The sequence below is a fragment of the Hevea brasiliensis genome, chromosome 11 (assembly GCF_030052815.1).
Source record: "Hevea brasiliensis isolate MT/VB/25A 57/8 chromosome 11, ASM3005281v1, whole genome shotgun sequence".
Lineage (NCBI taxonomy): Eukaryota > Viridiplantae > Streptophyta > Magnoliopsida > Malpighiales > Euphorbiaceae > Hevea > Hevea brasiliensis.
In genome coordinates, this window is record NC_079503.1 from 93,243,290 (window position 1) to 93,266,051 (window position 22,762).

General features: G+C 36.0%; 2 protein-coding genes across 3 annotated transcripts; one reads left to right on the forward strand and one right to left on the reverse strand.

Moving 5' to 3' along the window:
• Window positions 1-16,216: 16,216 nt before the first annotated feature.
• On the forward strand, window positions 16,217-22,762 carry LOC110640319 (protein TRANSPORT INHIBITOR RESPONSE 1). Of its 2 annotated transcripts, none has more exons than XM_021791581.2 (5): window positions 16,217-16,855; window positions 16,944-17,499; window positions 19,287-19,779; window positions 20,351-21,116; window positions 21,566-22,762. In XM_021791581.2, the coding sequence occupies exons 2-4, from the start codon at window positions 16,997-16,999 to the stop codon at window positions 21,113-21,115; spliced, it is 1,761 nt and encodes a 586-aa protein (XP_021647273.2). In that variant the 5' UTR covers window positions 16,217-16,855; window positions 16,944-16,996; the 3' UTR covers window position 21,116; window positions 21,566-22,762. The 2 variants fall into 2 exon arrangements, with proteins under 2 accessions (XP_021647273.2, XP_021647274.2); XM_021791582.2 differs by having other exon boundaries at window positions 16,376-16,855; window positions 20,351-21,120.
• LOC110640334 (dynein light chain 1, cytoplasmic) lies at window positions 21,784-22,144 on the reverse strand. Its single transcript, XM_021791598.2, has 2 exons — window positions 22,007-22,144; window positions 21,784-21,906 (listed from the first exon to the last, which is right to left on the reverse strand). Exons 1-2 carry the CDS (start codon window positions 22,142-22,144, stop codon window positions 21,784-21,786), a joined length of 261 nt encoding a protein of 86 aa, XP_021647290.1.

Consider the following 22,762-nt stretch of genomic DNA (forward strand, 5'->3'; position numbering starts at 1 on the left):
CAATGAGGGAGGTGGCTAGCTAGCTAATGAGTACTCATCCGATCTACAACCTCAACTGGCAACCCAGAGAGGGAGGAAATAAATGATCTCAACCCCATAAATGAAGGAGGAAATGTGATACTGTCATGCTAAGTGTGAATCCAAAATCAATTTAAAACAATTATTTTCAATAATTTATATGAGATCCCAAACAATTTTCAAAGTCATTTTTGTATTCACAAAGTGGCAAAACAATTCATAAATAACACAGCGATTTCATAAAGTATAGCAACTCAAATTTTCAATTGGAAAACAATTACATAAATTTATTGTGCACAAACCTGACTAGAGTCGCCTCTAGGCCTTGACTCAGTCTCTCCGAGCTTCCAAGTCTTTTTCAGCTAAAACACACAATTTCATAGTGTTTCAGTACCATAACTTAACATAAGTCCAAAAATAAATTTAACTTCACTTTAACTAGCTCTATTGTGTTAAATTCGACGTTCTCAAAGTTTTTGTGTTTCGGGTTACTATTCACTACACTATTCAAGTCAAATTGTTGACTTTTTAAGGATTAATAGGTATGGGAACTCCAACTTCACCCACATACCACATTTTGGTCACCAAACTTGTTGGTTTTGGTCATTTTTTCAAAGCGTAGGTCATTTTGGCAAAATTGCCAATTTTCGGTTTTGGTGTTCCAAAGTTGCACTGTTCCATTGGTCGATCTACTGTTGGAATTTGACAAAACTTCTTTCATAGAAAATGTTCCTTATTGTCTTAAGTATATTCTCATTTTTGGATCACCTCAATCGGAGTTTTTTAGCTCAAGTTATGGCCAAAATAATTTACTGTTCACGTGCACTGTTCATACTGGTATCTTGGGTTCTAGCAGATTTTGATCTAACTTTGGTTAGTAATTTGATCAAGTTAAGTTCATAATTTGGTCTAACTTTCTTCATATGAAATGTTCTACTATATCTTAGGTTTCTATCGGTTCAAGAATCGCCTAAATCCGAGTTTCCTAGAGAGAGTTATAGCCATCCAAACATTATTGCTCACATGAAAATCTGCAGAGTTGCAGGTTTGGTAACTCAACTTTGCTCAGTAATTTGAATGGGTTAATGGCATAATTTGGGGTGATGTTCTTCATAAAAGTTTTAGATCTATATCTCCTCTAACCCCTGGCCAAATTTCAGGTCAATTTGACCTGTCTAACTCGAGTTATGACCAAATGAACAGTTACTATTTATTTAGTTAGTTTGGTGCAGTGGCAGCCTGCTCTCATTTCACTTTGGTCAATTGTTTCACCAAGTTTTAGTCAGTTTTTTGCCATGGTTCCTTAATGAAAATTGTGCTATTTTATGTCTATTTTCATCTCCAATTGGTGGCATATCAATTGGACTTGTAAAATTTGAGTTTTGGTCCTTCAAAGTGGGTTTGGTCATGCTGCCAGCAGTATGACCATTGGACCTACGAATTTGGTTTTCATTCCAACAATTCCCACACAACTTATTTGGTCATAATTGACCATTATTTCATTTCACAATAGGTCAAACTTTCCATTTATGCATTTCTCCAAATTTTGGTTCATAAACCCTAGCATTGAAACCCTAATCTCACTAACTCTTGCATTTAACCATTTCAATGCCTTTAACTATCATCACTTAACTCATTAAGGTTCATATTCCTATCCAAGCCAATCAAGTCATGCAAATTGCACTCTTAACAATGCTGGCCGAAATTTCCTCTCTTCCTAAACATGCAATATTTTTCAATTTCTCCATATAATCTCATTCATTTCTACCCTAAATCCTCTCTTCAACTTTGCTTGATTTATTTGCTCCCAATCTTCTTATCAAAGTTCAAATACAAGTTTTAGTTATGGGATGTAGAGATTTCATGAAAAGATTTAGGGTTTAAGGGAAGATTTAGATGGCTTCAATAGAGGTTTTAATCATGGTGAGGGAGAGGGAAATGGGAGGCGGCAACCAAAGGAAGGAAGAAAACTTTTTTTTTTGTTTTTTTTTCTTTTATTTTCTTTCATCTTTATCACTTAAAGAAGACCAAAAATCTAATTTAATAAATTTGTTTGTGACATCATTAATGATGTCATCAACTTTGACTTTTCCATCTTTTCCTTTTTTTTTCTATTTATTTTTTTCTATTAGTTCTTTAATTTAATTCTCGATTCCGAAATTTTCTTTTCTCCGATTTTATTGGAAAGTTAGGTCAGGAGTCAGCTCTTGGGGTCAATTGACCAAATTGCCCCTCGCCGGTTCATCCCGGTTTGCAAATAATCCAATATTTCTTCTGGCTCCCTGACCTAATTATTTGGTAGCTTATGATTCTTTTTCGTGATTTTCTCTTTTCCACTTTGTGTTTATAAGGGTCCTAAGGACTGCGGCGTCACTTTTACCGTTCGAAATTTGAGTTTAAAATGACTTGTGATCGTTCGAGAAGTCACTCATCATTTGTGACTCTCGGCTCGTTTAACTTCTTATGTTCTGTTTTTCTTATTTATAGTTAACTAATTAAACATTACTAATTATTTGTGTTTATGGCTTCTCAAATTGTCTTAAGTGTGGCCCTAGTCCCATTAATTGTCCGGACCGACACCGGTCACCGGAACAGTGAAATATACCAGGCTATGCAATGGGGGTGTTACACCAACAGTTCAGGATCAGTCTTTCATGGCACAGGGTCCCATGGACCCCATGGCAGCTACTCTAGCTGGGTTGCAGAGAACCATTGATATGATAGCGCAATATATGGTCCACCCTCCACAGCAGCAGCAGTCCACCGCACCAAGAGGGGAACCTTACAAACAGATCATCAATTTCAAGAAATTGGTGCCTGGTACTTATGATGTGTTAGACGATGCATATCGATTTTTGGATTCCTGCAGACAGGCAGGAACAGAATTGTAGTTGACTGATAGAAGACTAATAGAGTGTATGCAGCATGTCATGGGGCCTATGCCTAGACAATGGATGAATGATTACATATCACCTCGAATGGAGGGTTTGTCGTGGACTCAATTTGTGGAAATGTTCATCAATCGGTTTGTGCCAGAAAGCTTCAGGGATTAAAAGCAGTGGGCCTTTGAGGCCTTAAGATAGAATGGCAGGTCTGTAGATGAATGTGCTACAGAATTTCTGGAATTGAGCAGGTATGCCCCCACAGCAGTATCTACAGAGACTATGAAGGTGAAAAGATTCCTAAAGGGGCTTGACAGGAGGTATGCAAACCTGGCCATGATGTCTGATCAGTCGTTTGATGTGGTAGTTGATCGAGCCAGACAGATAGAGATTAGCTATGCCGCGGATGACAGCGAAAGAGCAAAGAAAAACAGAGCAGAGGGTTCTTCAGGTGTTCCCCACATGGGTACTACGGATAGTGGTGGCCAAACTACTTACAGAGGAAGAAGCAGAAATAAGAGGAGTGGTTTTAGACACAAATCTCGAGGGTTCAGACCAGGATACGGATCCAGCAGTGGTCACAATTCAGGGTACAGCAATTAGTGCAGTTCAGATCCTCCTTAGCACCTTGTGCCTTTGTGTGGAAGAGGACATTCGGACCTTGTTTGATGGGTTCAGAGTATGCTTGGTGTGGCCAACCAGGTCACTTTGCTGGGAATGCCGTGTTGGTGAGCCACGGATGGGGTCACGAGGTTACATTGCAAATGTTCCTCGCCGATTGTATCCGGGTGCTTCGGCATGGCGGCGATCGATTCGATGGCCAGAGGCCGAGACAAGGGGCGTGGATTTGGAGGCGGTCGGGAGGTAGAAGTCGATGTCGGTTACGCCACTCGGTAGGGGTCAAGCTCGGGTTTTCACCACGACCCACCGGGATGCTCAAGCTTCTAATGCGATTGTGGCGGTATTCTTACAGTGCATTCCTATGAGGCTCGTGTTTTAATAGATCCGAGTGCTACGCACTCATTTGTCTCCCCTGTGTTTGCCATGAGGTTGGGTAGAAACCCTACAACCTTAGAATGTCCTTTGTCGGTAGATACCCCACTTAGTGACAACATAGATGTAGATATGATTTTTCCGGGTAGCCCAGTAGTAGTGGATGGAAAGATCCTCCCAGCAGACTTGGTTCCTCTACCAGTAATAAATTTTGATGTCATCTTGGGGATGGATTGGTTGGCAACTCATTATGCCACTTTAGACTGCAGGAACAAAAAGGTGCATTTCCACATACCTGGTGTGGAAGAGTTTAGCTTTGATGGTGACAGGAGCGTGGCTCCATATAATTTGGTGTCAGCAATTAGTGCTAGAAAAATGTTGAGGCGTGGATGCCAAGGGTATTTGGCATTGGTGAGAGATACATCTGTAGAAGGTGTCAACATGGAGAATGTTCCTGTTGTCAGAGAATTTATGGATGTCTTCCCTGAGGAGCTTCCAGGGTTGCCACCAGAAAGGGAAATAGAGTTCTGCATTGATGTTGTTCAGGGTACAACTCCCATATCCATGCCACCTTACAGGATGGCCCCAGCAGAATTGAAAAAGCTAAAGGAGCAACTACAGGAGCTTTTGGACAAGGGTTTTATACGTCCGAGCACTTCACCTTGGGGCGCTCCTGTTCTATTCGTGAGAAAGAAGGATGGGTCATTGAGGTTGTGTATTGACTACAGACAGCTGAACAAGGTGACTGTGAAGAACAAGTATCCACTTCCTCGGATCGATGATCTGTTTGATTAGCTCCAAGGAGCTAGATTCTTTTCCAAGATAGACCTACGATCAGGCTACCATCAGTTGAGAATCAGGAATGATGACGTGTCCAAAACGGCATTCAGGACAAGATATGGTCATTATGAGTTCTTGGTGATGTCTTTTGGACTCACTAATGCACTAGCAGCCTTCATGGACTTGATGAACAGGGTGCTCAAGCCATTTTTGGACCGTTTTGTCATCGTATTCATAGATGACATTTTGGTATACTCTCGGGCCGAGGAAGAACACGTGTGGCACTTGAGGATGGTGTTGCAGACTTTGAGGGAGCACCAGCTGTATGCCAAATTTTTGAAATGCGAATTTTAGCTAGAAAGCATCTCATTCTTGGGACACGTGGTTTCTAGTGAAGGTATTCAAGTGGATCCCAAGAAAATTGAAGCTATAACTGATTGGCTTAGGCCTACAACAGTCACTGAGGTGCGAAGTTTTCTAGGTCTAGCTGGCTACTATAGGCGTTTTGTGCAAGATTTTTCCAGGATAGCGGCTCCCCTAACTAAGTTAACTCGGAAGAATGTTCCATTCATTTGGACAGATGACTGTGAGAAAAGCTTCCAGAAGCTTAAGGAGTGTCTAACCACTGCCCCTGTGTTGACACTACCAATGAATGGTGAAGGATACACCGTGTATTGTGACGCCTCCAGAGTTGGCCTAGGGTGTGTTTTGATGCAGAATGGAAAAGTAGTGGCTTATGCTTCAAGACAGCTGAAGAGGCATGAGCAAAACTACCCTACCCATGATTTGGAAATGGCGGCTGTAGTCTTTGCACTAAAAATCTGGAGACACTACCTGTATGGTGAAGTGTGCGAGATATACACCGACCACAAGAGTTTGAAGTACATCTTCCAACAGAGGGATTTAAACTTGAGACAGAGGAGATGGATGGAGCTTCTGAAAGACTATGATTGCACCATCCAGTACCACCCTGGGAAGGCCAATGTAGTAGCAGATGCTTTGAGCGTAAAAATCTTCAGCGATTTGGCGCACATTTCAGCAGAGAAAAGACCGTTGATTCAGGAAATACATGAGTTGATGGATCAAGGTTTAATCCTAGATCTTTCAAATGAGGGGGTATTGTTGGCTCATTTTTCAGTGAGACCAGACTTGCGAGACAGAGTTAGAGTTTCCCAGCACAGAGACCAACAATTAATGAAGATCATAGAAAGAGTACAGCAAGGTGAAGGTGGTGAGTTTGGATTTGCCAATGATGGCGCCCTTATGCAAGATTCTAGGATATGTGTGCCCGATGTGGACAATCTCAGAAATGAAATCATACAAGAGGCACACTATACCCTGTACAGTGTCCACCCAGGCTCCACCAAGATGTACCATAATGTGAAGAATAGCTATTGGTAGAATGGCATGAAGAGAGACATAGCAGATTTTATGTCTAAGTGCTTAACTTGTCAGAAGGTGAAGTTTGAACACCAGAGACCGTCAGGGAAGCTGCAGGAGCTCCCTATCCCATAATGGAAGTGGGAAATGATCACTATGGATTTTGTGACTGGGTTGCCTCGTACCACGCGAGGATATGATTCCATATGGGTAATTGTAGACCGCTTAACCAAATCAACTCACTTCTTGCCTGTGAAGACTACATATTCTGTGGGCACAAGATGCGCTCTACATTCGAGAAATAGTCGATTGCATGGAGTTTCGGCTTCCATAATATCTCGAGAGGGCCCGATTCATTTCGGTTTTGGAGAAAGTTGAAGGAGGCACTTGGCACACGCTTGAACTTGATGACGGCTTTCCACCCTCGCATGACGGACAAATTGAAAGGACAATCCAAACACTGGAAGACATGCTTCGCATGAGTGTCTTGGATTTTGGAGGTCAATGGGATGATCAGCTAGCTTTGGTGGAGTTTGCCTACAACAACAGTTACCATTCCAGCATAGGGATGGCACCCTATGAGGCATTATATGGAAGAAAGTGTAGGTCTCCTTTGTGTTGGACGGAAATGGGAGAAGCGAAGGTGCATGATGTAGACCTAGTGCAGTACACTTCACAGATGGTTCCCTTAATCAGGGAACGATTGAAAACAGCTTTCAGTAGGCAAAAGAGTTATGCAGACCCCAGATGGAGGGATGTGGAGTTTGCAGTAGGCGACTATCTATTCCTGAAGGTTTCTCTAATGAAGGGAGTCATGAGATTTGGAAAGAAGGGCAAGTTGGCACCTCGGTATATCGGACCTTTTGAGGTTACGGATAAAGTTGGAGCAGTTGCCTACCGGTTGGAGCTACCACCCAACCTTTCTCACGTTCATCTCGTATTTCACATCTCCATGCTCAGGAAATACATTCCAGATCCTTCTCATGTACTACAGCCAGATGTAATAGAGCTAAATGAGAATTTGACATTTGAGGAGCAACCTGTAGCCATAGTGGACTACCAAGTGAGACAGCTAAGATCAAAACAGATCCCTATGGTTAAGGTCTTGTGGAGGAGCCAGTCAGTGGAAGAGTGCACCTGAGAGTCAGAACGGGACATGCTTAGCAAGTACCCTTATCTGTTCAATGTATAATCATGTGCTTTATTCTGCCTTGTGTAAAATTCAAGGACGAATTTTCTGTAAGGGGGGAAGAATGTAACACCCCAAAATTTTAAATTTTACTATTTTATGAGCATTTTTGGTATTTTAATTTTATTTAAATTTTAAAAATTGTTTTGAGATTTTTCGGATTTTAAAAATCGGGTTCGATTTTTCGAAAATATAAACTTTGATGATTTTTAAAAATTTATTTAAAGACCACGTGGCAAAACTAAAAATATATTTGGAGTCTACGAATTTTTCTGAGTTTTCTGAAATTTTTTCAGAATTTTTGGACCTCGTTTTCGGTCCCGAGGCAGAGTAAAAAATTCAAAATTTTGTATCCTGAATCGAACCGACCGAATCGAACCAGATCGAATCGAACCGGTCGAATCGGACCGGCCTTTTCTTTTTCTTCTTCCCTTCCCCGCGCTCGTCTGACCTCCTCCCCTTCTTTCTCTCTTTTCTCTCTCCTCCCTCCTCCCCTTGCCGCGCCGCCACCTCCCCTGCCTTCCCACCTCGCGGCGCCTCGCCCCTCCCCACGGCCGGCCACGCTGGAACGCAAAAACGGCCCAGAAATAACGCAGGCGGCGCGACTCCTCGACTTCGGCCAAAATTCGGCCAATCCGGCCACCAATTGGACCGGGTCTTGTGTCTAAAATCATCTACTCGTCGAGAGCTTTCCATAGACACCAAGAACACCGAAATCCATCGAGCGGTTTGTCCAATTTTTGCCCGGGAAGTTTTAGCCCATTTTGACTTTCGGGCTAAATTTCTCGCAAACCGTGAATCCCACGAGAAAACCGAGAGTACCAGAGCGCTCCACTCGTCGAGAGCTTCGTGGCGACATAAATTTCGAATTTTTCCGACACCATTTTTCGGTGGGTCCCATGGAACTTCGCAGTGTCTTTCCGGGCATTAAATGAGCTTAGAAAATTCTGAAAAATTTATGTACTAACTCCCGTGTTGTGGGCTTCGTGTAGGTGTCCTCAATTAGCGGAAATTCGACAGTTGACCGGGTTTATGAATTTCCGACCAGACAGACCCGTTACCGGAAAAGTCTCCGAATTATACCGAGGTTTTGGCTACCCCCCCATTGTCAGACGTCCCGAGCGCGTCCCTGAAGTCGGAATCGGCAAAGGTAAACCCAAACCTTACTTTTTCGTAATTTTCTAGTACTTAAATAGGATTAAAAATCCATAAAATATTCGTGGTAGCTCAGAAAATTATGATTCTTTTTGCAATAGCCTAGTAATATTGCTAAGAACCGCGGGGCAAAGTTTTAGAATTTTTAGAGCTTATTTGGGCAGTTTTTGCAAAAATGATCAATTATAAGGACTAAATTGAAATTTTACATACTGTGAAGAATGATTGATTTGATGGGCCCAGGAGGGGCTGTGTGATGAGATTGAGTTATGGATTGTGAATATAGAAGTGTATTTTGAGCCATTTTGCAGGTTGGGTAGGTTCTAGGTATAGGGGAGACTCTGCCGGATTTTCGGCACGACTTAGGACGTAATTGGTCTTTTCTTGATTTGTATTGAGTCATGTATATTAAATAATTGTAATGTAATTGTCAGATGAGCCGGGACAGCCTTCTTCCTCCGCCCAGCCGCCACAGTGACCGTTGTCAAGTCTGTGAGTAAAATATTAATTTTAATTGTAATTTCACTATTATTATATGTTCAAGCATGCCCATGCATCACTTATATGCATATATCTATGTAGATAAACTTTAGGCACGATTTATGTTGCATTCATAACTGTGAAAGTGCCATGTATGTTGTTGTGGTAATTTAGAGCAGTGTGCGTGCGTTGGCGTGCGTGTGATGTGATGTGGACTATGGATAGGACAGGTAGACACGGCTTGAGATCTTCGCTGGGACCCGGTCCTTCGGGGTAGACACGGCTTGAGTTCTTCGCTGGCACAGTTAGAATTAAGAGAGCTGTATAGGGGATCAGCTCCCATATATATATGATTGATATTGCTGGGTGCGTGAGTGCTCCAAATTACCTTTTTGCTGTTATGATGTGAATTTATTGCTGATGCTGCATTTCACTCTACAGGGTGCATTAGTTTTAGATAGTTATAGAGATTATGGTTTAAATTGATATTTTACTCTCTGAGTCGAACGCTCACTCCTGTTCAATATTTTTTCAGGCCACAGGAGGATATTTTTGAGATTAACCTGCTTTCTTCCTCGCAGGTCGATTATTAATGTTTGTATAAACTTGTTAAATCTTAGAATTTCCGCATGTGTTAGAAATGTTTATTTGATTTGGGTCTGTAAATTAAATTATTATTTTGGACCTGTAAACTTAATAGTCTATGCATGTTTGATGGATTTGATGAGGGAGCTGAGCTCCCATTTGTTTTTATGTTGATGAGTATGTGGAGGGTGAGCTGAGCTCCCCAATTGAGTATTTACTGTGTTTACAGGTCGGGTGAGTCATAAACTACCCGTTGGTAGGTCCATTTTATGGCCGGACTCTGTCCGGTTGATTTCTTGAAATTGGGTCCAAATGGGCCTTAGAGTTGGGTTAAGTGAATAGTTAGGCTTACTACGGGCCTCGGGGGCTTTAGGCTGGCCCAGGTCCTAGTGCCGGTCCGGCCCATAGGTTGGGTCGTGACATTTTCAATCAATTTGATTATAATAATAACAATCAATTAAATATTTTTAATTTTGATTATGTTTGATTTTTTTTAATTTAAATTCAATTTAATTATTATAATTAATGTCAGTTAAAATTTCAGTTACTCTAAAATTTAATTCAATTCCATTAACCCAGATATAATATAAAATCTCGTGTGCCACTTGATGCACAAGAATAAAATTCCCACTTGAAACTCGCCTTGCTTTTGAAAATATAACCTTCACAAGAATAAAATATTTTTTTTATGATATTTAAATTTATAATTTTTTTTTAATGATATTTACCTCTTAGATGCTATGGACCATATTTCTGTTATTTACAATTAGAGGCTTGCACAATTGTGAGTTTGCAGGCAAACGCAATCTGCAATTGCACAAAACTTAAAAAAAAAAAGTCCAAAGATGCTCTAATAAATCATGAAAGTGGCATATTTTATTGGGTGCAAAAAAGTGTCAATTTTATTAATGATAAGAGAAGGAGGTGTCTGTTGAAAATTAAACTTTCTTAGGACAAACTACAGTGTGGTCCTCCTATAATGCTTTCAACTTATAGGAGTAAATTTTAATAATTATCCGTGAACTTATATAATTATAATATTACAGTTTTTAAATTTTAAAATGTAATATAAAACCTTTAAACTTTCAAATTTTACATAGTAAAATTTTTCTAACTTTCAATTACTGATTTTTCAGTTGAAAACTGATGTGAACGGCTCCCGTATAGCTTTTAGTCAATATTTCTCTCTTTTCTCTTATTCAATTTGTAAAATTATTATCTCTGCACCTAAAAAATCATTCTATTTACAGTGAAAAAAATGATTCAATTTACACATAATTTAAAAGAGAAAAGAGAAATATTGATTAAACTCCACGCTAGAACTGTTCAGATTAGCGTTTAACTGAAAAACTGACAATTAGAAATTAGAGAGATTTTACTTTGTAAAATTTGAAAGTTGAAGGGATTTTATATTACATTTTTAAGTTGAAAGACTATAGTGTTATACTAGATAAGTTCAGAGACGATTGTCAAAATTTATCCCAACACATAGCCTTGGTCTTGGATTGTTGAAAAATATGATGAAAAATCATTCATTAATAAACTCTTATATTATGTTCTTAAAGGAATAATGTAACATTTATATTAAGTAAAATAAAAAAAATTGTGAAAATCAGTAAAATATAAAGATTATTGTAACTTAAAATATTTATTATTTTTTCATTTTAATTAAATTGATATTTACCTTTGTGATTTAGTGGATATGTATTTATTGTTGATCAATGGGATAATTATGTATTTTTATTATAAAAATAAACTGCTTTTATAATATTACTCTTTAATTAATTATAGTAATCAATGTAGGTTTAAAAGATGGAAAGGGCTTCAATAAATTTCCACTTTATTGATACGCAATAAATATGGATTAACTTGATTTCTACAACATTACTCATTAGAGCTTTTAGTATAAGATTATGAGTTAATTATTACTTTTATAACTTTTAACTTATTGTTATTATTATTTGGGCTAAGTTAAAGTTTAAGCTAATTAATATTTATCTTTTCTTTAGAGTTAAAAGTTAACAGAATTTAGAGGATGCTATAATAAGACATCTATTAATTTTATTATTTACTTGTATGATGAAACTTTCAACCTATATTTTACACATTTATCAATATTATTTTTTTTTTCAAATTATATATATATTACAAATTAAATATGGAATATAATTTTATTATGGTAAAAAATAATAGTTAATATTTTTTTTGAAAAAATAAATTTTTATAACTAAAATAATTTTGATACTTGTTATTAAATATAATAGGATGTATCTAATAAAAGCTTAATTTCATATAAAAATAATTTTAATAGCAGTTAAATTAAATATTTTTATTATAATTTATATAAAATTAATTAAAGTGTATATAATGAATGTATAAATTTATATATAAATATTTAATTCAATAATTATTAAGTTCAATTTCATGTAAACTCGAGCTATCCATAATTGAACTGACGTGTCTAGTAAGAGATTGATAAAAATAAAGAATAAAAAGGACCTGATCAATGGGCTCATACATACCATGTCCATCTCATGGCAAATCGCGCACCCAATATAGTAATATATATTTGTATAATTATATGCTATTTTCTTTTTTAAAATAATAATTTATTTATAAACTTATTAACATACGCCTATTTAATATACATCGAAAAAAGTAAAGCCTATTAGATATAATAATAATAATTTAGTAATATGAATTATTTAACTTTTAATAAATCAATATAAATAGAGGGTATATTAAAAAAATTAATTAAAATTTATTATTTTAACTACTACTTTTATTACTTTTATTTGTTATTTAAAGTTTTTGTATTAAAAATAATTAAATAATTTAAATTATAATAAAATATTTTTTAATTAAAGTAATTTATCTCACTTAATTAAAAGAGAGATTAAGTTTAGTAAATGTAAAGATAAAATTAAAAAAAATTAACAATAAACATTTAGCTTAATTAAATGATAGTCGTAAGTACATTTCTCACCCTCTCAAGCATCAACTTATGGCATTTAAACCACAATTAAAGGTCAACCATTGCCCTTAACTAAGATAATAATCTCCCAATTCCAAGGTTTGAAAAATAAATAAAATAATCCTCATGCGTATGTTAATTAATTCATATAAAAAAAGATAAAGCCTACAGGGTTGCGACGTGTGAGTTGGGTGCTATGGTGTATTATAGTAGTCCTAACATATCTTACAACGCTTAATTAGTTCATGTGTGTGTGTGAGATGTACGGATTAATATGCTTAGTTAAAATTGCTATAATTTTGACTAATAGTGTATTATGTTAGGAATGACAACGGGTAGGGTATCCGTAAAAATTACTATATCTAAATTCGAATCCGATTAATATTATTAAAATCAGAACCTGTCTCAAATTCTTTTAAAATTTATTCTTAACTACCATAACTCATCCTAAACCCGATTATTATTATTCGAAAGAAATCCGAACCTATTTAATTTTATATATTTTAATTAATATTTTATATGAAAAATTATTTTAATTAATAATTTATATTTTAAAATTTTAATAATTTTATAAAATATTTAAATTCTATTTTATATAAAATAAAATATATAAAAACTTATAAATATTATTATAAAAATATATATTTTATATTTAATTAAGTATTTATGTGAATGAGTTTGGATAACGGATATCCAATATATAAAATCTCATCCCGACTCAAATCCATCACAGATATTAATTTTCAAATCCGAACCCATTTCAAACTCGATTATATAATATCCAAACTCATTTCATTTTACTAGAATTTTATTGAATCGAATGCTTATAAAAATTCAATCCATTTCTATTCTTATGTTATGTCCCTGTCTTATGTGCGTGTGTTAATAAGTTTTTATATAAAAAAAAATAAATAAAATAATCCTAAAATCAAGGGAAAACTCAATAGAAAAATAAGAGAGCCACGTGTCTCCAGCTAAACTGAGTGGGAGATTGACTGCCAGCTGTATTTACAATAATTTATTAAATAATGTTGAAGAGTAGAACGAAGTGGGAGTATATTATGTGGTTAATTATTTCATTATTATCTTTAATTATAGAGAATCGAGAGCATTAGCTGTTAAGGATTAGATGCGCTCGTGCTGTCTGTGCCACCACAAACACGTGACCTCGTGCGGTTTTACCAGCTCATCACGTGATCTCCCACATCAAAATCAACTCACTTAAAATCCCCATAATTATGCCCATTGAAAAGTATACCACATGATTAATTAAAGATTTTTTTTTTTTTATCAAAATTAAGGATCGAGTACACTTTAACTTCCCAAATTCTTTAAACTTGTTAAATATAATAACAACTAGCTATTAATAAAAATTAATTTTTATATATTTAATTTAAAATTTAGTATTTTATTTTATATCAAAATTATTTTTAACATTTTATATAATTTTATTCATTAAAAATAAATTATATATATAACATTTTAGAAACCTCAATTAAATCAATTCAAGTTATACAAATATATAGAATTGCTTATATTAGACCCATTAAATAAATTTTGAGTATTTTTTTTTATTTAGATTTAATTGAATAATTTTCAATAAATCTTAATCAACTTTTATAAAAATAAAGAAATTATATAGCTTTTCAATGCCCTAGCTTTTATAAAAAAAAATCATGGTATTTTTATTTTTTCATTTTCATGATAAAAAAAATATATTTTAAGAATCAATTTATACCCATTAAAATTTTAGATGATTTTAATTTATATTAATTTAATACATTCATGATTATTAATTATAAAATTCTTTAAAATAAAAATTGATTCGTTAATGAAAATCAAATTCTCTTTTTTACCGGTTTAAATAATTTCACTAGATTTGTATTACATTTTCTTAATAATTAAATATCGTTTGCAGCTTATATATATATATAAGAAAAATAAAAAGAAAATTATGCGATTTCACGCTTTGACATATAAAAGATAGTGGTTTAATTTTTATCAATTTAATATTCTGTATTTTTTTCAGTTAGTAAATACGATTCAAACTGTTAGTTACTATTAAATGATAATAATATTGTGCACATATAATATTGATATGACAATATATGTGTAATACATCAATGTCACGTATTCATCACATAAGCATTATATATTTTATATGTTACCATGGCAACGTCACATGTTCATCACATCAGCGTCGGTTAATAATAATGATTTGCATTATATCTATTAACAACATAAAATATATAATATTAAATTAATAAAAATTAAACTACGATGTATGTAAAAGAACAAAACTATTAGGTATATGCATTATAAATTTTTTTACTAATTTTTTTATATTTTTTTCTATATTATAAAATTTAATAATAAATATTATATTTTAAGAAAATATAAAAATGATAACTAGATAATTCTCACCCAAAAAAAAAAATTAAGTAGATACATTTCATTAAGTGCAATACCTAGACATATAACAACTTTTTTTCCACAAAAATGCATGAAAACAAAATGGCAACGGACTTTCTCGTTAAAAAGGTAAAAACAAGACATGGAGGAAAAAAATTATATATATATTTTTTATGATATATTACACATTATATGTATTTTATAGCTCAAAACTATATATTAAAAAAATAAAAAATATATTATATGATATATTATACATTAATAATTAATTTTAAAATTTAAATAGTAATTATATATAATTTTTAATGACAATAATTATATTTAATTATTTTAACAATCAAAATTTAAATTAAACTAAATCAAAAGTATGTTTTAAATTTAAATAAAATCAAAATTAAAATATTATTGAACCAAATCAAAATCATAATCCGAAAATTTGATTAATTTCAATTTTTAGGCATACTTCAAATTAGGACCGGGGACCGCACAATGTGGTGCATCTACGAGTTGTTTGGCTACTCGAATCAGATCATCCAATTTCTTTCCTTTTCCCTCAATTTGGTCCAATCATGGCTAAAAGAGCCAGGGCCAAATCTGTCCATAAGAAATTTTATATTAAAGCCCCTACTTTCTCCTCAATATTACAAAAGTGTCCCACCTGCAAAAACCAGTCGCTTCAATACTGACAAGAGCTGAAGCTATCACATTCACAGTGGCCCTGTCGTAAATAATCTCAACTACGCGGCTCATTTTGGACCCGTTTCGGCCTACCGGTTCACGGTACGTAACGGAAATAAACCGAAGAGTACAATTCTTTTAGAGGACAGTAATAACCCGGTTTACGATACAATTACACGAACATGCACGAGGGCATTTTGGTCAATTTGGAAAGTTGATGGTGTTTTCAAAGAAAAGCGATTGGTCAGGAAATCATTGATGGCAGTGAGATGAGATGTCATGTGTTGGATATCTAAAAAGGTGTTTGTTTTTCCTGGTGGAATTGGAATTTATGTTGAAATGGAAAAATTTTCAGACTCAATTCAGATTCAAATCTCTGTCTGCAATTTTCTGCTTCAGCTAATATACATAAAACTGCCAATTTTCAGGCTTTAAGCCTACAGTGTCATTGCAAGATTTCAATCTTCAAATTTCTATTTATTGCCTGTTTTGTCAATTTGTAATTGCTCTCTTAAATCCCAATTACAGAAGGTGAAAATGATATTTCATAGCACGAATAAGGACAAAGTGGGAATAACAGAAAATCTCAAAATGACAAAGAAGAAGGGAAATGATAACAATTTTTCTTTAATTTTTCCATTTGCAAGATTGCTGCCTATCCAAATCTTTGCGCTCCATTCTAACCTCCACTACAGGCGCAGTGCGCATTACAAGTACAAAATGCTCACGTGGCGAAAAATGGGAGACTATGCGCAGTGCGCACCGATGCACAGGTTAGGCGTGGTGGACTGCGATATCCTACTCGGCACGCTTTTCTTCACTTTCTCTCTGCCTTCCTCCATTTGCCATCTTTTATGTCAGATTCAGCTGAGGTGGAGTGAACAGCTAAAATAATAAAAAAAGTTAATTAAATTATTTTAAATTTAAAATTAAGATATATTAAATTATTTTAATTTTAAAATAAAAAACTTAATTATTACAAATTATAATTAACCCGAAAAACAATAATTTTTTCTGATAATAGTTTATTAGATATATTCCTTCCTTCTCTGTTGCTTTTGCTATAATACGCAAGTGCCTGGGTTTCGTTCTTCTTTGGCCTCTGGGTTATCATAAGTTGCCTGCTCCTTCTCCGGGCATAGCTCAGTGGCTGCTTCATGAAGTGTGTGGGATCACTTATCACCGTAGCTCTGTAGTGTAGGTTTCCTCTATCTTCTTTTGAAAAAAAAAAAAGAAAAGCGAGAGAAGAGGAGAGGGAGAGCTGAGGGGAGCCAATCCTTTTTCTCTTGAATTTGCGAAGTCACAAAGGTGCAACATTTGCAGCTTAAGGTACTGGCTCAATCATTTCTCTCTTTCTTTTTTGTATCCATTAATGCTTGGGTTTTATTTTTTATTTTTTTCTTTGGGGAAATTTTAGCTTTAATGGTGGTTTGAGCTGCGGTGATTTGGAGGGTTTTATTTTGGCAAACTATGGATCCAAATTCGAAGAGGAAGAAGGAATCGCCACCCGAGACAAGTCGGTCATCTCCATTTCCGGACGAGGTACTGGAGCGGATTCTGGGTCTTTTGAAGTCTAACAAGGACCGGAGTTCGGTTTCTCTAGTATGCAAGGATTGGTACAACGCGGAGAGCTGGTCGCGCACTCATGTTTTTATCGGCAACTGCTACTCCGTTTCTCCCGAGATCGTCGCTCGTCGTTTCCCGAAAATCCGGAGCGTTACTCTCAAAGGAAAACCCAGATTCTCGGATTTCAATTTGGTCCCTAGGAATTGGGGTGCCGACATCCAGTCTTGGCTTGTCGTTTTTGCCTCCAAGTACCCATTTCTAGAAGAACTTAGGCTTAAAAGAATGACTGTCACTGACGAGAGCTTGGAGTTTTTGGCTCTCAACTTTCCTGACTTTAAAGCTCTATCGCTTCTGAGCTGTGATGGGTTCAGTACAGATGGGCTAGCAGCCATTGCTACTCATTGCAAGTAAGGATTTTTTCCCCCTTATTTAAGTTTCTTTGTTTGCTTTGCAGTTTTTGTTTAAAATTTTGTGTTTCATGTTATTAACTTAGTATTACTACTTGTGGATTTGCATTTGTTGTTTCTGTTATTGTTTTGAGATCCAGGATCTGTTTAAGAGTATTAGACAAAAGTTTTGATTGGATTGTTGTGTTTTTGTTTTTGAGATTGTGAAATAAGTGGGCTGGTTTCTGGTTTCTGCTTGTAAAGGTATCAGTGAAAAACGATAGAAGTGGTTCTACTATTATGTGCTTACTTTTTTTGTTAACTCTAATTTCTTTTCTTGATGTGACGTTTGACCTGTTAGGAGCATTTAATGTATTATGGCATATATTTGATGTCATTATCCGCTCAAATATATTATTCTTTTTTTTTTAATTATTTCTCAGAAAATGTAAATTTCTCTGTCGCATTGTATGTATTATTGGGTCAATTATTTTCATGGACGTTGTTCTTGCTTTTGCAAGTTGGTGGCATCAATAGATACAGTTGTATGTATTATTGGGTCAATCATGGATGATGACATGTCTCTCTCTCTCTCTCTCTTAATCCCCCCATCAGCAATTCATGAGTTTGAAATTTATTTCAGTTTTTTCTTCCTTAAAAATCTCTGGAGATCTGAGGACTTCTCCGATGTAATTATCCACAACTGTAAATCAAATATCTTCTGGCTATTTTGCTTATGGATTTGAACAATTTATCTCCGTTTTTGTTATCGGAAAAGCAGAGGCTTAATGGCATTACAAGTGGTTCTACTTTTCCATTTCCTTTCTCCTGTGCTTTGTTATGCTTTATTTCTCTTTTGTTCTGATGTGACATTTGACCTGTAAAAATGCATTTGTTGGATGGCATAATCCTCGTCGATTTGTCATCCACTGCATAGCTACGCCTATGCATTGGCGATGCTTTTTTTAACGTTGGTTATCTTCTAGGCGGTGACAAATAGTAAGAGTTATTTCTGTCAATATCTACTTGGACTGTGAAGAATATTAGAAAGAAGTAGAATAAAACAAAGGGAAGCATTTGGGATATCAGCACAAATGAGTTCTGGTCAGCTTTCAACATTTTTACATACAGAATTTGTTTGGTGAACCTTGGAAACCCTGCTGTTGATGCTTACATATATGCAATGCATGGTCATTTCATTGGATGTGGTTTAGCATCATATGGAAGAGACCAGTGGAGAACTGGAGATGTTGGTAATATTTTTTGTGAAGGTTGATATTCATCAATTATACTTTTTCTAGTAATACATAATCAAGCTACTTACAGTTTTCAGTGAGCAAACTTGATTTACTGGAGAACTTTGTGGTGATGTACCTTCAGCTAATGCTGCCAATCTTTATGTATTAATTCCGCTAGATCAATATCATTGGTTCTGAAGTCATCCCTTGGCATGGACTGGACAATCGAATGTTATTGTGTGAATTTAGCCTGCATTATGTGCTCAATTACTTTAGTTTATACTATCCTTTTCCTTTCAAGTTCACATAGCTCAACAGAATTGTAAATTGTACAATAAAAAAAAATGATGACGATAGAGTGATGAGCACTTTACATGCAGCTATCGATCGTTTTCTTTTGTTTATGTTTCTATAAGTCTCATAAATTTATAGATCCCTGATTCAGGATTTGTGATACTTAGGGGTTTTTTTTACCATTTATTGATTGTCTTTATTGATGTCTTCTATCTTTGATTATGTGTGTTGGATTTCTTGTATATGAGGGAACATCTAATTCTTGTTTGGTTTTAGGAACTTGACTGAGCTTGACATACAGGAAAATGGCATTGACGATAAGAGTGGCAACTGGTTGAGCTGCTTTCCTGAAAACTTTTCATCATTGGAAGTACTTAACTTTGCCAACCTGAATAGTGATGTCAATTTTGATGCGCTTGAGAAACTAGTTAGCAGGTGCAAATCATTAAAGGTTCTGAAGGTCAACAAAAACGTTTCTTTGGAACAACTGCAAAGGCTGCTTGTTTGCACCCCACAATTAACAGAGATTGGTACAGGCTCTTTTTCACAAGAGCTCACTGGCTGCCAGTACACTGAACTTGAAAATACATTCAACCATTGCAAGAGCTTAGAAACCCTTTCTGGTTTATGGGAAGCGACGGCACCTTATTTACCAGTTCTCTATCCAGCTTGTACGAACTTGACTTTCTTAAATTTAGGCTATGCTGCTTTGCAAAGTCATGAACTTGCTAATCTTCTTCGTCACTGCCCACAACTTCGTCGTCTATGGGTAAGAAATCATTTCTTGTAAGCTTTCCATTCTGTTCGATTTCTGGAAGATTATTTCTTAATTTTCACCGGAATAATTTGATGAATCATTATTCACTTTGGATTTGTCGTGGTGTCAGTAAATTACACCACTGCCAAATGTTTGTCTTACCTTACACTATATGGACTAATTTTGTGCTTTGTTGGTGAATTACTTTGGAAGGGATAACATGAGTGCTAGAAAGCTTCTGATTTACTAGATTTCTCTGTTCTATAGTTCTAGCTGTGCTGAACCTCTTTATTTGTGTCACTGTTTATTTTGATGTATATGTATCATATTCATTTGATGTAATACGTGTACATATTACCTCAGTTTTTGGATCTGGATAGATTGGTGTCCAAAGTACATACAAGGTGTTAAGAGCTCGAGATATTCAAAGAATAAATATCAGCTATTCTAGTACTCTTCCTAGTTTTTGAAAACCTTTGAATATGCAATTATATTCCAAGCACACAGGTTGATCATGGAGAAAATCATTTACAAGTCTTCATACAATCTGTCCTCTTGGATGTTTAATAGTTCGTTGCTGCAGGTCCTGGACACTGTAGAGGACAAAGGGCTGGAGGCTGTTGGATCAAACTGTCCTTTGCTGGAGGAACTTCGTGTCTTCCCTGCTGATCCCTTTGATGAGGAAATTATCCGTGGGGTGACTGAAGCAGGGTTTGTTGCAGTGTCTTATGGTTGTCGGAGACTTCACTACGTTCTCTATTTTTGCCGGCAGATGACTAATGCTGCAGTAGCAACAATTGTGCAAAACTGCCCAAATTTCACCCACTTCCGTCTCTGCATTATGAATCCAGGGCAACCAGATTACATGACAAATGAACCCATGGATGAGGCTTTCGGTGCAGTTGTGAAGACTTGCTCAAAACTTCAGAGACTTTCAGTTTCAGGCCTCTTGACTGACCTGACATTTGTGTATATTGGGAGGTATGCCAAAAATTTGGAAACTCTTTCAGTAGCTTTTGCTGGCAGCAGTGACTGGGGGATGCAATGTGTGCTGGGAGGTTGTCCAAAGTTGAGGAAACTTGAGATAAGGGATTGCCCATTTGGAAATGCAACACTTCTCTCGGGTTTGGAGAAGTACGAATCTATGAGGTCACTTTGGATGTCATCCTGCAATGTGACAATGAATGGCTGTCGGCAATTAGCAAGGGAGATGCCAAGATTGAATGTGGAGGTAATGAAGGAGGAGGGGAGTGATGACATTCAGGCTGATAAAGTTTATGTTTACCGTTCTGTTGCAGGTCCAAGAAGAGATGCCCCTCCTTCTGTCCTCACTCTTTCAGGTTTATAATGTAGGTATCCCCTTTATTTCTCTCTCTCTCTCTCTCTCTCTCTCTCTCTCTCTCAAACATACACACATAAGTGAGTCGGTAGGGTTATCCCCTTTACCAACCACTGTTTGCCTTTTGATCATGCATGGCTTGCTCCTGTGGCTGGTTGATTGAGACTGTTATCCTGGAAACCATTAGTATCATATGCAAGACTGTAGTGTTAGTTAATTTATGTTGGGAAGGAGTTTAAAGAACTAGACTCAAGATTGTGCAGTAGCCAGTAGGCATATAGTTGCACCTGGCAGTGACTAAAATTACTGTTCTATGTGTGGAAGGGTATGCATTCTTCAATTTTTCTAGCAAGTTTTGTTGTCATGATGCTCTGACATATGTTACTATTCTTGCTGTGTAAATTTAATTGTGTCATCATTAGATCTGTCTTGTGACATAATTGTATTTTCTACTCGTAGGTTCCACAGAAGCCATGATGCAATCCATATTTATGATATGGATGGTCAGAAAGAAGATGAGAAGGGTCCATGAAACTTGAATTCATTGTTTTACTTCTGCTCGTTCTCTCACGCAGAGAATTGTGGAATATGAAAGTGAAAAAGATACATTGAAAACAAATCTTATTCATCAACAATGTTCAGCGGAGCAAACAAGCATCTAATTGATTTACAGCGCATCACAGAATTGCAAGACTGCCAATATAGAAGTAGATGAAGTAGCCATGGTAGTGCGTCACAAAGGAACCAAAATCTGTCCCCACTTTGCATTGCCATCCAGGTCTATGCAGCCTGTCAAAATCCTGCGATAACAAGAGAGCTTCAGACGTGCTTTCCTTAGTCATCGAAACCACAATATTGAATCAGTATGGGTCCTAATGTCAATTTAATTGAGGAGATCACCTTTTTTATGAAGCAAGTTATATCATTCGACCAAGAGACACTGAAGATATGAAGGGCCTTTGCAGCTAAGTGAAGGGCATCTTGCTGCATAGTTTGAAGCATATCAGTCTCACCAATAACAGCTTTGCCTTCTAACATGGCTGAAGAAAGCTATGTTATTGAGAAAAGGTAGAAGAGGTAAAAGGAGAAAGCAGTGGGTATTGGAGGCGAGGTATGTGGTGTGATTTTATAGACCCCAATGAAGGGGTGGGTGTTACTGGACAAGGGTTTTCTCATCAGCGGGTGCAATGTAATAAAGCCAGGTATTGTTTGGTTTACAGTCTGATGGGATCATTATGTTTGGATGCACCTACAAATCTCTGCAAGGGCAGTAGACAAAAGACCAATTCTGATGAACAGCTTGTTGGGTGGTCAGTGGCAAAAGGTATCATTTTTTCTGGGTCCACATTATCTTGGAGATTTCGTATGTCCGTGGTTGAATGGCTCCTGGTGAATGTTGCAAGGTTGATTGGTTGTCTTTTTGTCTGTGCATCTTCATCATTTTCTTTTCATTTTTATTTTAAATGGCTTTTGTTCTTAGGTCTATTCATTTGAATCAATTGACAGGTAGGCTGTTCCTAAGAATTTGGAATCCCGGATTTATAGAATGGATGCTTTCGAAGCTGTCCTCACACCAGGCATGCTTAGGTGTAAACCAGAGATTTTCTTATGTTTGCATCCCCCATTTAAATGCTAAAATGATATTTTATTCCCTGA

What these genes read in the sequence shown, in the direction of transcription:
- LOC110640319 (XM_021791581.2), top strand. Translation starts at nt 16,997, where the DNA reads ATGGATCCAAATTCGAAGAGGAAGAAGGAATCGCCACCCGAGACAAGT. An exon ending in GCCATTGCTACTCATTGCAA is followed by an intron (nt 17,500 to 19,286) that starts GTAAGGATTTTT and finishes GTTTGGTTTTAG; the next exon opens with GAACTTGACTGAGCTTGACA. An exon ending in CACAACTTCGTCGTCTATGG is followed by an intron (nt 19,780 to 20,350) that starts GTAAGAAATCAT and finishes TCGTTGCTGCAG; the next exon opens with GTCCTGGACACTGTAGAGGA.
- LOC110640334 (XM_021791598.2), bottom strand. Translation starts at nt 22,144, where the DNA reads ATGTTAGAAGGCAAAGCTGTTATTGGTGAGACTGATATGCTTCAAACT. An exon ending in TAACTTGCTTCATAAAAAAG is followed by an intron (nt 21,907 to 22,006) that starts GTGATCTCCTCA and finishes TTGTTATCGCAG; the next exon opens with GATTTTGACAGGCTGCATAG.